This window comes from Ailuropoda melanoleuca, chromosome 5 (assembly GCF_002007445.2).
Source record: "Ailuropoda melanoleuca isolate Jingjing chromosome 5, ASM200744v2, whole genome shotgun sequence".
NCBI classification, from domain to species: Eukaryota; Metazoa; Chordata; class Mammalia; order Carnivora; family Ursidae; genus Ailuropoda; species Ailuropoda melanoleuca.
In genome coordinates, this window is record NC_048222.1 from 79,033,757 (window position 1) to 79,049,930 (window position 16,174).

The 16,174-nt window shown below is 52.6% G+C and overlaps 1 protein-coding gene across 4 annotated transcripts in view; it reads right to left on the minus strand.

Annotated features, from left to right (window-relative positions):
- SCARA5 (scavenger receptor class A member 5) overlaps nt 1–16,174 on the minus strand; it is a 118,727-nt gene that overhangs the window by 34,621 nt on the left and 67,932 nt on the right. For all 4 annotated transcript variants that reach the window (XM_002914411.4, XM_011218660.3, XM_019794316.2 and 1 more), the window contains exons 4-6: nt 12,786–13,460; nt 3,089–3,169; nt 707–805 (exon numbers count right to left, since the gene is read on the minus strand). In XM_002914411.4, coding sequence (XP_002914457.1) covers nt 707–805; nt 3,089–3,169; nt 12,786–13,460 — 855 coding nt within the window. The remainder of the gene's footprint in view (nt 1–706; nt 806–3,088; nt 3,170–12,785; nt 13,461–16,174) is intronic.

Sequence of the window (16,174 nt, forward strand, 5' to 3'; positions counted from 1 at the left end):
GATTAATAGTACTTTTTCTTTGTTTTCATTTTCACAAGTGAGGAGGTTAACACTGGGGAACCAGCACTAGATTTCCTCATCTTGCCTGCAGTTATGGTAGAAGTCTGCACGCTCTTGAAGGGAATGCAGAAAGCCAGGGACTGACTAATAACGTGGATGTCCATAACGATGAACAAGGTGACTGCTAACAGGAAGAAAACCAATGTAGGAGGAACACTAACGGCAACGTAAATCTGAGAACCAAATTAAAGTTTCAAATACTGGGGGAGTCAAAAGCGTGGGATGGACTGTGGGGAATCTGGGAGTCTAGGAAGGAGGTGGCTGTCCTGGGTCTGCAGCCCCTGTTTCTCCCTGCCAGCCTATTCCACCAGCTTCACTTCCTCCGGCTACAGCACTGAGCCACAACTCCCAGGGACGCTGCCTTGACTTTCTGCAGCCCTGGAGAGTTGACAAAAGGTTTTCACACATCCATGACCCGTGTAATCTTCATGACAGCCCTGCGAAGTGTGGTATCATGAGGATTTCTGGGTTTTGGACAAAGGAACTAAGGTTTAACAAGGCTAAGTGACTTGCCCAAGGTCACTGAGCTAGCTGGTCAGTGGCAGAGCCTAAAGGCAAACTCCGCACATCTACTCCAGTGCCCGCGCTGGTGCCCAGGGGCAGGCGGCGAGTGGGGCTACATGGGTGCTCGGAGATTCATTATTACCTTTGAACCCGCGTATGCCCATGGGTCCTGTGGCTCCCATCTTCCCATCATCGCCCTTGGGGCCTGGCAATCCTGGGGTGCCTCTTTCCCCTGGCAGACCTGGGAAGACAGAGGACAAGTTGTGGAGCTGCAGATTCCGAACTGGAAGGGCCCCTGCGGGTCATCGTCTGGCCCAGCAGTCTGCCTCAACCAGGCGTCCCCCTGCAGCTTTTCCTTCCTGATTCTTTTCGGTTAACTTAAAGATGCTGCAAAGCAGTGTCCTAAAGGTCAGCACAAGCCTTCCCCACCGTCACCTTTTATCCCATTAGGCTGGACCCCTCCCCGCCCCCTGAAAGGTCCAGTCCTACTGTGAGTGATGGTGGTGCCCTCTCCATTTGGGAGATGTCCCTTTACCTCTAGCTATGCTGGGGATTTAAATTCAGCACTCATTATTTTTTTTTTTAAGATTTTATTCACTTATTTGACTTAGAGAAAGAGAGAGAGCACAGGCAGGGAGAGCAGCAGAGGGAGAAGGAGAAGCAGGCTCTCTGCTGAGCAGGGAGCCTAATGTGGGGCTTGACCTCAGGATCCTGAGATCATGACCCAAGCCAAAGGCAGATGCTTAACCAACTGAGCCACCCAGGTGCCCCCATTTTTTTTTTTTGAATACTTTCTGTGTCAGACACTGTTCTGGAGTCTTCTCATTAAGTATCTCACTTTATTCTCACAATAAACTGAGGTATTAGTTCACCTATGTTATAAAGGAAGAATCTGAGGCCCAGAGAGGTTAAGTAACCTGCCCAGGTCACACAGCAGAGAGGGTGTTGGGGGCGGGATCTGAGCCCTGACCTTCCTGAACGGAAAGCCTGTGGTCAGTCAGCTTCATCTCAAGCTGGATGAAAAGAGCTTACTGGTATTTAGGGTAGGAGGAAGATGAGACAGCCCCCCATCCTCTTTAAGAAAGAAGCCAAGAAAATGGCTTCCAAGCTGTACATCCAGGGAGGTATAGCAAAGGGGATCGTGGACTGAGGAGGAGGGAGAAAGTCAGCAAGGCCAGTAAATGGGATGGATGACTTGCTGGCAGATCAGGCCCCAGGGCTCCTGGCCACGAGGCCCCCTGGCCACGGCCGGCATCTCACCATGGAGAGCCAGAATCAACAAATGCTTTCACCCCGTGAGAGCCCTGCGCCCCCAGAGGCCTGACCTAAGCCCACAGTTATCTCTGTAAAGCAGAGAACTCTTAATTAACTGATTACTTGTTCTTTCCTGCTTTGAATGTGAGTTTGTGAGTTGGCTTTCTCTGGTCTTTTTCCGTGACTTGGAAAAACCTGTCTTCCAGTAATTATTTCTCCAGAGCTAACGTCAAATGTCTGGAAGAGGATGCATGGCCCTAGAGGATGGTGGAACCTCAGAGAAGGGCTGATTGGTTTCTTTTTTTTTTTTCCTTCCTATTGTAAGGTACCTGTTTGGAGTCCAACGGCCTTTTTGCTGCAGAATTCTAAATCTAGTATGAGCTATGCCCAGAGCACCCCATTGTATAATCTAATAAGGCAGAAAAAGAGCTTTCACAGCCCTGTGAGTGTCTAGGCATCCTCGGTTCTGAATTTGGGGAGTTCGCCCGGAGGGGAGCCAGGCGTGGAGGCCATGCCATGGGCTCTCCTTCTACTAGCTTCTGCCCCCTCTCCTGTTCACAACCTCCTCGAGATTTAGGAAGGGGATGGTTTAGAGATATAAGTCCTGACATAAACAGACATCTTTCCCCAAATAAACTTCCCCTTTTCTTACATCGTTTAGAAGGTTTTGCACTCTTCTAGAAAAATGCTGCTCACAGCAGAGGCTCAGAAGTGAACAGACTGTGATACCAAGTTTGGTAAAGTCACAGAACGGGAACTTCTGAGACAATGAGTCGAAGAAGAACGCCCTCTTTCCAGAAGACCAGAAGTTACCCTCCCCACCAGCCACTGGCTCTTCAGAGCTGCCACTAGCGTGTTCATTGATCTGGGCAGAATCAGCAAGGAGGACAGAGCATCAGGTGCCTGGTGACCCGGGAAACACTGAAGAGGAACAGCAGACTTGTGGGTCACCCTCCATTCCTTCTGAAGGCCTTGTCATATGAACCCTGACTGCTGGGGTGAGAAGTGGCTTCAGGGAGCTGAGAGCCTCTCACGCACCCTTTTCCTTCAGATGCTGGTACTTTCTGGGAAGAAGTATTTGCTCCATCCTATTGTTATACCTACAACCTATCAGTCTCTTGACGGAACGGGGCATTTGAAGATAGGCTGACTGGGAACTCTCCCAGGGAGCCCCATCACCAGTTTCAATGAGCAAATACAGGGTGAGCAGTGGGTTAGGGCCCCCCCCCTTCTCGGTAAGCCCAGCTTCCTCCCAGGGCTTCCTAGTTACCTCGAAGTCCAGGTAATCCAGGGATCCCAGGCTCGCCTTCCTTTCCTTCATCTCCCGGATCACCTTTGGGGCCCGGTGGTCCTGAAAGGGTTACAAATGGTACCAAAGTTAGAAGGTAGCTTTCTGGAACAGGACACCTGTAGAGGAAAGAAAAACTCTCTCTTAAACAGAGGAAGGGTCAGCAGTATGCTTTGGGAGCACACACGGCTCCACCTAGCCCAGTCTTGTATGTGTGCAGGGGCAATCAGGGAAAGCTTCCTGGAGGGAGTGATATCTAAAGTGAAATCTTAAGGAGTAACAGAAGGCAGCTAAGCCAAGGGAGGACTGAATATCTCTGATCCACCCCCCCACCCCACCAACAAATGCACATGCCATGGCCCTAATTCTCAACGTGATGGTATTTGGAGGTGGCCTTTGGAAGTGATCGGGTTTAGATGAAGTCATGGGGATAGAGCCCCCAATAAGAGACACCAGACAGTACTCTTTCTCCTTCCTTCCCTTGTTGTGCTTGGGGTGGTCTTTCTCCGTCACCCTCTCCCTCTCCCTGCGCCATGTGAGGACACAGCAAGGAAGTAGCCACCTGCAAGCCAAGAAGAGGGCTCTCCTCAGAACCCGACCATGCTGGCACCTGATCTCAGACTTCCAGCCTCCAGAAGTGAGGCATAAAGTTCTGCTGCTTAAGCTGCCCCGGGGCCATGGTATTTTGTTACGGCAGCCTGGACTGATTGAGACAGAATGAAAGGGAGAGCTCCGGGCAGAGGGAACAATCCCTGCAAGACCTTAAAGAAAGAGATATGTGAGCCCCAGTGGGATTAGAAGCTGGGGCACATAATAGGACGAGAAGGGGAGCAAGTGGGAGTCTTGGAGGCCTGGCCCAAGTGTTGGACTTGACCCTGAGGCACCCGAAGCGGCAGCAGGGCCTGAGGGAAACAAGAGTGTGATCAGATCTGCACACGAGGAAGATGGCTCAGGCTGCCATGTTGGAAAATGGCTCAGGATGGGGGGGAGCGCAGAGGCAGGGAGGCTGTGGGTGGGAGGCGGTGCAATCCTGAATTAGGGAAATGGTGGTCGAGGGACGTGAGTGGCTGTGTGGAGGCAGAGCAGACAGACGTAGGTGAGGTGGGGAGAAGACTAGGATCATGTTCAGATTTCTGGCTTGAGCACCTGAGGGAAAGATGGGCTGTCTAACTGCTCCTGAGTGGGGCTTCGTCCAGGGCCAGGCTCCACTGTGGCAGGGATTCCAGCCTCTGTGACTGGATTCAGTCCCACAGCAAGGCTGGGTATTGAAGCCACTTGTCTGAGGCCACACAGCCAGGTAGCGAGAAAAGGAGCGCAGCTTCCAACTCCGGTCTTTCTGGCCCCATCCCTGCTGCCTCACTTGTCACACGAGATGGCTCCCCATTCCCAAAATGCAGCTAGACCTTTCTGCCCCCCAGCCTACTGCCCACCGGGTCAATCTCTTACGCTTTCCTGTCCCCACCCCCACCCCAGTTGGCTCATGGCTGCCCTCCTGGCCAGAGCTTCTCTGAGCCAACGGTCCTGCTAAGGGTGGGCATGGCCCATCAGAAGGGACATACATGGTGCCATCTGACACTTATCTCGCACTTCCTTGTCCTCGACTCATAGCTGTATGTGTTCTCTCTTTCCTAACAAAATCGCCAGCTCCGTCCTTGACATCCCTGCCCCAGCTGTGAAGATCCAGACTCTAAGCTCCCCAGTCCTGCTGCCTTGTGACAGAAAAAGAAGACCAAGGAAAATGCCAAAACCATCTTGCAGTGAATTGAAGAGCTTCCCTTCAAAATTCATGTCCGCTTGATACCTCAGAATGTGACCGTATTTGGAAATAGGGTCATTTGCAGATGTAATTTGTTAAGAGGGGGTGATCCTAGAGTGGGGTGGGTCCTAACCCAATGGCCGGGGTTCTTAGAAGAAGATAAAGCACAGACAGACACACAGGGAGAAGGCTATGCGACAAGGGAGGCTGAGTGTCTACAAGCCAAGGAATGCCAAGGATTGTCAGTAACCATCAGAAGTTAGGAAAAGGCCAAAAAGAACCGTGTCCTAGAGCTTACAGAGGGAACATGACCCGGTGGACACCTCGACTTCAGACTTCCAGCCTCCAGCATGGTGAGAGAATCAGTTTCTGTTGTTCTAAGCCACCCAGTTTGTGGTCCTTTGTTATGGCAGCCCTAGGAAACCAAAACATGTACACTGACAGCATCGCAGCAATGGATTGCACAATAAATATTTGATGAATGAATGAGATCAGAGGCTGTTAATACATACAAAACAACCAGGCGGCCAAGATCGAGATGTACTGATACATTCCAAAAGTTGGCACCGTCCTCAGACCCTAACCCAAGTTGACAGCTGTTTAATGATTCAATGGCATATACACAGGGAGAAGGCAATCAACACTTAAAAACGCACACGTGACACACAAATCATTTAAAGGGGACCAGGTTCTGTGGCCATCTTCCTCTCCTCTATGAAGAAAAGCAAAGTGCGCCTGGCAGTAGAGATCCCAGTTTTCAGATGACAGCATTAAGACACGGAACCTGCTGAGAACACACCTCAGCTTCCACAGCAAAGGAAAGGAGAGGTGCAAGGAGCAGACGAGCTTTCCACCCCCATTCTGGCCATCTGTCTGTCAGGTCGAGGGCTGCCTAGATGTCCGCACTCCACGAGCTGTTCCTGGGAAGGACCTTCTTCTCCCTGTGCCCTGTCACTCTTTTCTGTTGCTCCGCCCTCCCCACATGGAACTCAGTGCTTCTAGAACGGAGCGGGGTCGAGGAGGCCATGGACTGAACACTCGAATTTGTTCTATTTCCTCTCTTGTGGGCGTGACTCAACGCATGGATCTTCCCAAGAGTAATTCTCGCAAAGGGAGGATGCTGCGCGGGGAATGGCCCTGGTGGCGGGGCATCAGGGTGGCAGACATCATCTGGAAGGTAGGGGCTGAGTATGGATATGGAGCGTCTTGGGCTCAGATCCTGGCTCTATAAAATCTAAGTTAAAGTTCCTTCCCCAGACATCTGAGGACTAAGTGGATTACATGACGCGCTGGATATAAAGGGGCTTGGTAACCTTTGAGTGGCAAGGCCTTCCTGACCATCTGTCCCCCGCCCCCTTTCACAATGCTTCATCGGGACTATTCCAAGATCACCATGGATAGTCATTCTGAGCTGCCCCTGAAATTGCCTTGCCAAGCCTGGCTGGTTCATTCAGGGAGACTCAAGTCTGGAAACTCTTAAAAAAGACACAGATAAGTGGGTTAAAGAAGGCCTTTACTGGAGATGAACTGGGAGGAAGGTGGCGGGGACAGTAGAGGTGGGCACTGATTTCCAAGCCTTAGTCATACCCTCATCTGGCACTAGCCCCTAGGGCTCAGAAGGACCTAAACGGTGGCCAGTGCGAGTCTCATGGGTCCAGGCTGCCGGGGGCTCCGACTACCAATCGCTTCTTCGAGACCCTGCTGCCTGTGGGTAACGCACACTTGGGGTCTGACTTTTTATCATTTTCCCAGGAATCCAGGCCAGAAATCTTGAGCTTGCTTTGACTCCTCCCTTTTCTCTGTTCCCCACACCCCCTTGCTCACCACGCTCATCGTTGAGGAGATTCCCATGTCACGTCTCCACCGCCTTCCTCGTGACTCCCACGTTCATCCGGGTCTTACTCCCAGCCTTTTTTAAAGACCTCCCCATCCGCGGTCTCTCTGAAACCCATTAATCTCTTCAGAGTGTAGTGAAATCACAGTCTCTGAGGGCCCTCATAGCACAAGGGGCCACAGCCCCCCATCAGAGACCCCTACAGACCATTTCCCACCTGACTCCTTCTGCAAACTCAGTCTGATGCTTCTGGACACAAGCTCTCTTTCACCTCAGAAAAACATTCTCATGTGTCCCCAAGCATCCGCCAGATCTTTTCCTTTTCAAGAGCCCCGTCCCCCTCAGGCCTGACCCTCACCTCCATGCACACCATTCTGATCTCTCTGGGCCCCTTGCAGAACCCCCAGATCTGAGAACCGGAAGGTCCTCAGACATGACTGCACAAAGTCCTCATGGGAACATCCCAGAACCTGGGCAGGCCCCCATCGGCCCACTCACTGGGCCCTGTCACTCATCCTGCACCATGGTCCCCAAGAAGGACTGGCCCTGTCTCTGCCTTCCTGTACCCCACACACCGTAGACATTCTACGAATGACTTCTGGGCAGTCATAGAAGCTGTTACAGTATCAGTGGTCCTAATGGTACCCAGCTGAGCTTTTTAAGTTCTTGACTCTTTACATTTTGACTTGCTCATCTTTTCTGTCCCTTGAGCAGGCCAGAGCATGGAGGTGGTCTGGAACAGGGAGGAGAGGGGCCTACTTCTCCTCCACTGGGAAAGCGTGTCCAGAATCCCCTCTACTCTACTTCCAGTCTGTGGTGCCAGCTTCTCCGTCAGCCCACCTCCTACATGGGGGATGGGGAGGAGAAGGAGGGAGAGAACCCTACGGCCCTGTGCCCTGTGCCCAGGGTCCCCTCTCAGAGCCTGCCCACCAGTCTAGTCCTGTCCTCCCACACTGCCCCCAGTGCAGCTCTGCCCCCGAGGGGGCTGCCCCGGAGCTGCACCAGCTGCAAACATCTCCAGAACAGAGACGCACTGGGTTCTCCTGGGACCCAGCCAACAGGGAGGGAGAAGCAATCCCTTCTCCCTTCCCAGATCCTGGCAGGAGCGATGGGGTGGGGGACCCACCTGTGCTGGAAACAGGACAGGGACAGCCGATGAAGTGGGCCTGAAGCCAGCAGAATAGCGACCCAAATCGTAATATAGACACCACCCCCTGCACACACTCATCCCAGTAAGGCTGACCAAGGTGGAGGCCCTCAGTTAATTGCCCTCCTTCCCCGCTTGACGTCACTGGGGCCCTGGGCTGTCAGCTTCCCCTCTATAGTTTTGCACGCTCTCCCACTTCCTTCACTGTGTGTGTGGGGCAGGGACTGCCAGCTGCATTGCCCAGCCTGGGGGACACTCGGCCCAGAGCTGTAGGGGCTCCCTCCGGCTCCGGCCCACCCTGCCAGGCCAGCTTTCCTGGGAGCCTCTTGGGCTGAAGGGCGGTAGGCCAGGCTGGTGCCACTGCTCGTTTTCAGGGCATGCTCTCCACTCCCTTCCCAGCAGAGAGGCTGATGTGGAAGGTGACAGGACAGAGTGCCCTCCGGCCCAGGGAGCCACCCGCCCAATCCAGGCTTCCCATGCCTCGGTGGGGCAGAAACATTATTTACATATGGCCCCGTTCACAGACATGCTTGACCCCTCCCACACATCCCTATGCACTAGAGGCCAGAGTTGGACCGAGCCTCCCTCCGTCAAATCAGCCCATCATAAACACTGCTGGGCTCTCCACCGCGCGGTGTGCCCACTTGAAAAGCAGCTCACAGATAGATCTGCCCTGCCAACTTGTTTTTGTGAACTGAGAGCTGGATTTCCAAGTCCCAGCTCGGCCAACAGCTTGGGATTTGACTGGGGCAAGTCATAGCCCCTCTCTGGGCCTTGAGTCCTCAACTGTAAAACAAGACGAGTGGACTAGCTGATTGCAGAGCCTGTTATTACCAAAACGTTGTGGGGTTCTGTACCCGTCCATCTAGCAAACAGGCCATCTGAATATGGCAGAGAGTCCTGCCTTCCTGCCTGGCTCACACATTCCCCCTCCTGTATGCCTTCCCTCTCCGGTTATCTCCCCACTCCTGGTATGCCCCCCCCTCTGGTTATCTCTCCCCTTCTGGATGCCTTTTCTCTGGTTATCTCCCCCCTCCTGGTATGCCCTCCCTTATCTCCCCCCTCCTGGTATGCCCCCCCTCTGGCTCTCTTCCCCCTCCTGGTGAGCCTCCCTGCCTCCCCCCTCTGCTTATCTCCCCTCTCCTGGATGCCTTCTCTGTGGTTATCTCCCCTCTCCTGGATGCCTTCTCTCTGGTTATCTCCCCTCTCCTGGTATGCCCCCTCCCTAGTTATCTCCCCCCTCCTGGATGCCTTCTCTCTGGTTATCTCCCCCCTCCTGGTATGCCCCCCCTCTGCTTATCTCCCTTCTCCTGGATGCCTTCCATTCTCTGATCATCTAAGTTCTCTGCTTCTTTCAAACCACAGATTTCAACAGACATGATTAATACTGAAAATCCAAAGCAGAAAACAGAAAGCACTGCTGTGAGTGTACACAAAAGACAAGCTGGAGACAAAATTCATAGAAAACTGTATAACGAAGTGAGAGAATGAAAACCATTTGGGGTCAAGCCCCAGAATAACATAAACAAGGTCATGTTTGACAAATACTCATAGTTGAGTATTTGTGGACCTGCACCAGCCAAGGGCAAAGAGTGGAAGTGTGTGACTGTGAATGTGTGTGTGCGTTTGTTTAAACACTAAGACAGGAACTGGACAAAGTTAGGGCAGAAAGGCCATTCCAGAGAGCAAAATGGAAATGCACAGAAACTTAGCCGGGAACACATCCCTTATCCAAAAGCCAGCGTAGAGTTTTGTCTCATTAAAGTTGAATGGCAGTTACATCAGATATGCCAAACAGAATCCTCAGGAATCATACCATTTGGGTCCCTGGAAACAAGAGAGGGAGGTGGGAAAGGGAACCCCCAGGCAGCCAGAGGAACTGGGGAACGTTCATCCCCCAAATCCCGCAGCGCATCGAGAACGCAAAACTCTAAGACTGGAAGGCAGTCCTGGGCAGGACCGAGGTGAAACTTCCAGCTCCAGGGAACACAGTGTGAATCTTAGTTTAAGAACCAAAGAAACACTACTTGGAGGATCCCACCGGAAGAACTTTCACGAATGGATGCCCAGAGCAGCGTCAGTCCAAGCCAAGGAGAGCACACTTGCAAACTATAGAAGCAGGCAGGCTGTGAACCGCACTGAGAGGCCCAGGAGGAGGCACCAGCAGGAGGCATGGTGATGTCTGCTGACTTAAAGAGGAAGGAAGTGGGGAGGGGCTACCCCCAAGAACCCCCCCAAATGGAGTCCATTTTTCCCTTCATTGCTCAGAGCTGGCGACTTTCCACGCTAGGAGGCAGGATGGTCAGAACATGGGTTCTGAACCAGAAAGACCCACTTTCAGACCTTGACTTTGCCACCTGCAATTGGGTAAGAAACAGTGGGAAAGTTATCCAAGTTTCTCATCTATGAAATGGGGACAATAATACCGTTTTGCAGGATGTGAGGATTAGTAGTCTTTAATGGCTATTTAGAGGATTAATGTCAACACAATGTCTGGCCCAGAGTGGATCATAATTCAGTACTGTTGCTATTATTTGTAACTACCTGATAGACTGCTGTGGGCAGGGGACGCCAAGGAAGAGAGAAGATGGGAAAAACTAAAATCCCAGGGGTGTGGATCTGGAAGAATACATTCTACCTCTTGTCCTCCTTTGATTTCTGGGGAGAGCCTGAGGGACCCAGGACAAGAACACCAATGCTCTGACTGTCCAGGTTCAAGATCTAACAGTCGCCTCACCAACATTTACGGGGTCTCAGTTCTGTGCACCGCACTGTCAGGCGCTGGGGGGAGCAGGGGGGAGCAGGGGGGACACANGGGACACAGGGGAGTGGGGCGGGGTGGACTGCTGTGTGGTGAGCACTGGGCACTGGGCTCAACATCCTGGCCTGATCATTGAATTATACACTTCAATGGGTGAACGCCACAGCATGTAAATTATACCTTATTAAAACTGTTTGAAAACAAAAAGTCCTAGGTCAGATCATTACCAGCTGTGTGGCCTTGTGTAAATCAGGCATTTCCTCCAGGAGCCTCCATTGTTTTTCGTTGTTTTTCGGCAAGAATCCTCCCCTGCCCTCAATAACAAAGCCTACCTTCAACCAACCACACAGCCGGTTGTAGGGACTCACTTTAAACCAAAATAATGCACCCCAAAGCACTCTGTGGACTGGAAAGGACGATGCAAATGGAAGGCTCCATCATTCCTACTTTCTGTTCTGATAATGGAGAGGCTCAGAGGAGGGGGCTGCAGTGAGCTAGAGGGGCTGGCGGGGTTCTTGCAGGAGGTGGGTTTGAGTAAGATCTGAACGATCAGTGAGATCTGGATGATGAGGAGGAAGAGGCAGGAGGCACTGCAGTAGATGGAATAGCTTGAGTAAAGCTAGGGCAGTGGGAAGAGCGGGCTGTGTCTCCGGGGCAGTGATGTGTCCCCCTGGACCAGATGCTTCCCACACGGGGCAGGGGGGTGAAAACTGGCTGTTTATGGACCACATACAACCCACAGAACTAGACACATAAAAATTTCTAGAACATTCCATGTTTCTAGTTCCTTGTGAAAAACGGGAAGACTTTGTCAATGCCAGGCCCATATTCCAGCCTGGCCAAAGTGGGGTGGACCTGCCATAGTCCCTACTACACCCCTGACACCAAGGTCACTTTATGCATGGACATTGCTTGACTTGCCCTTACAGACTGTTCCGTTTGTAACCTCTGGTGGGGGAAACAGTCAGAGGAGAAGGCGGGGAAGACAGGCTGGGATCAGGTGTGTGACAGAGAGCACACCAGCTCCGGGATCAGAAAAGCTTGGGTCCAAATCCTGGCTCGGTCACCTCCTGGCTTGAGGCTGTGAGCAGCGTCCTGAATTAGTACACTCACTGCCGTTTTTACAAGACATTATATGGCAGTACATACACTCGTAGAGAACATAGCACAAGGTATCGAAGTATCTAATCGCTATGCTGTACACCTGAAACTAATGTAACATTGCGTGGCAACTATACTTCAATAAAAATGTAAAAATAAAAGGCATCATACAAGGCATGCTTCCTATAAGGCACGGTACCTGACACGGCTGGTGTTCACCGTGGTATTATTATTGCCAACTGTCAGGCTAAGGAGTGTGTATTGAATCTGGCAGAACTTGGGGAGCCATGGTGGAGTTCTGAGCGGCAGGGCAGGGGGTGCTGATGTGGGAGAAATGCGTTTTACGAAAGGTGCCTTCCATGGTGATGTGCAGTGCAGGCAGTAGCAGGAAGGCATGGGGGGGGGCAGTTAGGTGTGGAAAAGAGGGAAGCTGGCTCTAAAGGCTCTAGGCCTGAGGCAAGAACGCCAGTGGAGGCCTACACATTTTTGCCATTATATTTAAGAGTTATAAATGAAGCTAACAAATCGTTAAATAAAATGTGTTCTTCTGCCTGAATGAATATACTTCATAACAGCCTAGAAGGTCAAGTTCAGATTTGGGGTTCTCCAGTTCTTTGTAGCTCTAGGCATTGAAACACCATGACCCTGGAGGAGTGCCTCCAGTTCCCAGCCTGAGCCTGCAGACTGACCCCCTGCTTTTCTGCAGCCAGAAACACCTGGAGGCTCCTGTGGGCACATCCAAGCTCTGACTACCCAGTTCCCCATTAGCCACACTTGCCATTCTCATGTGGGGAGGGGGGGCATGTGGATGCTGAGTGTACTCTCTGGGAGGTAGAAGGGAGGTCAGGGTTATCCAGGGGAGAGACCTACACAGGCTGGGAAATGGGCACAGGCCATTTGGGCAGAAAATTTCCGGGTCCTGTAGGGCAAGATTTAATAGAGGGGGCATTGACTCCCGATGGCAAGTGGATTGGGGAAGTGGGGCGACTCCTGGGCCCTTGGGGAGGGGCACGCAGGAAGAAGGCCCGGACGGGCAAGGCCCAGGCAGGCACTGTGGGCTCGGGTGGACCAGGCAGCTACCTTTGGCGAGGGAGATGTTCCTCAGCGCGATGGAATGCTCCCAGTCCTTGAGGCGCAGGTCCTCGGTGACCGTGTTGAGCATGGCCAGCTCCTGCTTGAGCTGCAGCTCCATGCCCCTGTGCACGAGCCGCAGGCGGCGGGTGTCCTCGCTGGCGTTGCTCACCAGCACCTGCAGGTCCTGCAGCCGCGTAGTGTGCAGCGCCACGTCGTAGGACAGGCTGTGGTTGAGGCCGCGCAGCGCGCCGCCCACGTCGGCCAGCTCCTCGCCCAGGACGCCCACCCTGCGCGCCAGCCCGTCGAGCAGGCCCGCGTGGCGCCGCAGCAGCAGCTGGCTGCGGTTGCTCTCCACCTGCAGCTGGTACAGCTCCAGCTGCGCCGCGTCGCTCTGCTGGCCCGTGCGGTCCCGCAGCAGGGCCACCGCCTGCTCGGTCTGTGCCGCCTGCGCCTGCAGCCCCCACAGCGCGCCCTCCAGCCGCTGCACTGCGCCCGCCAGCGCCAGCAGCGAGTCCGACTGGTTCTGCAGCGCGTCCTGAGCCTTCCACACCTGCTCCGTCAGGTCCGCCTGCAGCGGAGCCTGCGGTAGCCGCAGCTGCAAGTCCCGGAAGCTCTCGTTCAGCCGGTTCACGTTGCGAGTCAGCGCCTTCAGGTCGTCCGGGGAGCTCCGGGGCCTGGACACTGCAGAGGGGGGAGGGGAGAGGTCAGCGTTCCGGGTCCCAAGAGGCAGGCCTGGCCAGAGCCTGGCATGCAGTAGGCGCTCAATAAAGAACAGATGAAGGGAAAGCAGAGGGTGGCTCTGTTTGAGTGCCTTAATAGATCCCCGGCACTGTGCTAAGCCGGTGGTTCCCAAACTTGTCTGCCCAGTAGACTCACCTGGTGAGGTGTCCTGCCCACAGAAATTGTGACTGAATTGGTCTGGGTGTGACCTGGGCTTTGGCTTTTTGAAAAGAGCCCAAGATAATTCTAAGGTGCAGACTAGTTGTACTCATCTCCCCGTTATGTCTGAGGTCATATCCCTATGCTATTGTCATTTCTGTATGTTGAACATGACTGGAAATCAGCAGTTTCATGTGGCTAGCCCTAAGATATTGAGTGTTAGCCTCACAACATTAGGAGGCAGGTACCATTCTTTTTTTTTTTTTTTTAAGATTTTATTTATTTATTTGACAGAGAGAGAGAGACAGCCAGCGAGAGAGGGAACACAAGCAGGGGGAGTGGGAGAGGAAGAAGCAGGTTCCCAGCGGAGAGCAGGGAGCCTGATGCGGGGCTCGTTCCCAGGACCCTAGGATCACACCCCGAGCAGAAGGCAGACCCAGGCGCGCCGGCAGGTACCATTCTTATCCCCCTTTAGGGAGCGAGCTGTTAAAGTGGCCCAAGGTAGCACAGCAAGTAAGTCAGGGAGCCAGGATTCCACCCCATGGGGCTTGCTTGCTCCAGAACCGGGGTTCTTCCCTACAAGTTGGCTCCAGAATTGTTTGAAGGAGCCACTCCAGCAGCGGACTCAGCCAGCTCCGGGCAACTTGTACTTCCCAGCCTCCTGAGCTCAGGGTCCAACCCCTATCCCCTCCCTTGCTGGGGTGAGGGCCCCTCTGTGCAGGTATAGTTGTTTTTATATTCATCGCCTCCCTTCTCTGCCCCTTCCAACCCTTTTTCTAAATCGTCTATCTCCCCTCATAAGCAAAGAACCCATCTCAGTGACTTTTCGCCCTTTCCTCTTGAAGACGTTGCCTTTTCTTGGTGATAAGCAGCTATATTGCAATACTAAGGGGGAGGGATGCACATCTTAATAATTGCAATCTGGTGTCTCCTCCTGGAAGCTTGAGGACTGCGCTGACTCAGGTATACCAGAAACCCTCGTGCTAGGAGTGGAGAGATGCTTGTGGTCTGTTTGCTGAGCACTGGCCAGGGCTGTACCCACGTCTGCTCTGCACACTAGAGAAATGGAAACTACTACTATAGAGGTGGGACAGAGTAGGAGTTGGGGGCAGATGAGGCCCAGAGGGAATTCTGCCTTGGAAATCTTGGAATGGGGAAAGCAGAGAACTTTGTCCACAGCCTGATGGAACAATGAAGAATTGGGATAGGATAGCTCTCTCCCAGAACCTCAGGTTGGGAAGGGGGCAGGTAGTCGTGCGGGTGCTTGAGTCCCATGAAGACCAGCCACCACCATGCTTCTGGGGGAAGTTAAGTCATTTCAGATTAGATTCAGAGGCCCATAGTGCTTGGTGGAGCCTTGAAGTCCCCATCTCAGCTTCTCCCTCACCCGGAACTTTAATCTCCAAGAAAACCACATGCCAAGTGGTTACCCAGCCTCTGCTTATACCTGTTTCTCTGCCTTCAATTACTTCTAACTATTGGAATATTCTGCATTCTTTCAGACTGAAATTTTGCCTTCCTGTAGTTTCTATCCACTGACATTTGGGGGGTCATACAGAGCTAGTGAAATATTTTTTCCACAAGATAGCTCTTCAGAATTTCAAAACTTCTGTTGAAAATCTGCATTTCCTTCATCTGTTCTCTCCCAATTGGGTTCTAAACCTCCATACATCCCGGCCGCCCTCCTCTGCACATACTTCAGTGTGTCCACATCCCGTTAGAGGTGGTGCTTGAACTAACTGTGGTTTTCCAAGATCCACGTGGACAGACTGGACAGAGTATGGTAGAAGGATCATCTCCTTCATTCTGGGCATGAGACTTCTCATGTGGCCAAAACTGGGCGCTGTTCAGCTTCATCTGTCTGGCTTTTCAGACTTTGGCCATTGGATTTGGGTCTATGCAGCCTGGTGAAAATTTTCCCCAATTTCCAGTGAGAACACTGAGGCCAAGAGAGGATAAGTGAACTGCCTAATGGCATGCTTTCTGCCTCCTGGTCCAATGGTTCCCACCACTGCTCCGTGCTCTGAAAGCTTAGCTGAAGAGTTGTCAATAAAAGTAGAGGTTCTGGGGAAATGAATCCATGACCCAATCACAACCTAAGTAACCACAGGAATTGTCTGCTGAAGAAATCATCATAGGCCAGGATTTGATTTTAAAACAAGTGTGTTTGTCCAATATTCAACCCAGATTGGTTGGCAAGTATTAGAGACAGGGCAGTTGGAAAACAGAAAGCCCGATAATTAAGTTCCAATCTCTGCCCATGATGCCCTGGAGTTCAAAGAGACACTACAGCTTATCGGACACAGTAAAGAACACTTTGGGCTTTGCAAGTTCTGGTTTGAAACCTGGGATTTGTGAGTGACTAGGGGGAACAGGGCAACCCTACTTGCTTTAAGTTCCAGGCCTGTCAGAGGCAACACCATGAAGTAGGCAATCTCCCTTACCCACCCCCCGCCGGCTCCCCCCTCCCTCCTTCCCTCTGCAGGTGGTGCCCACGCCTGACTGGTGCTCTGTGC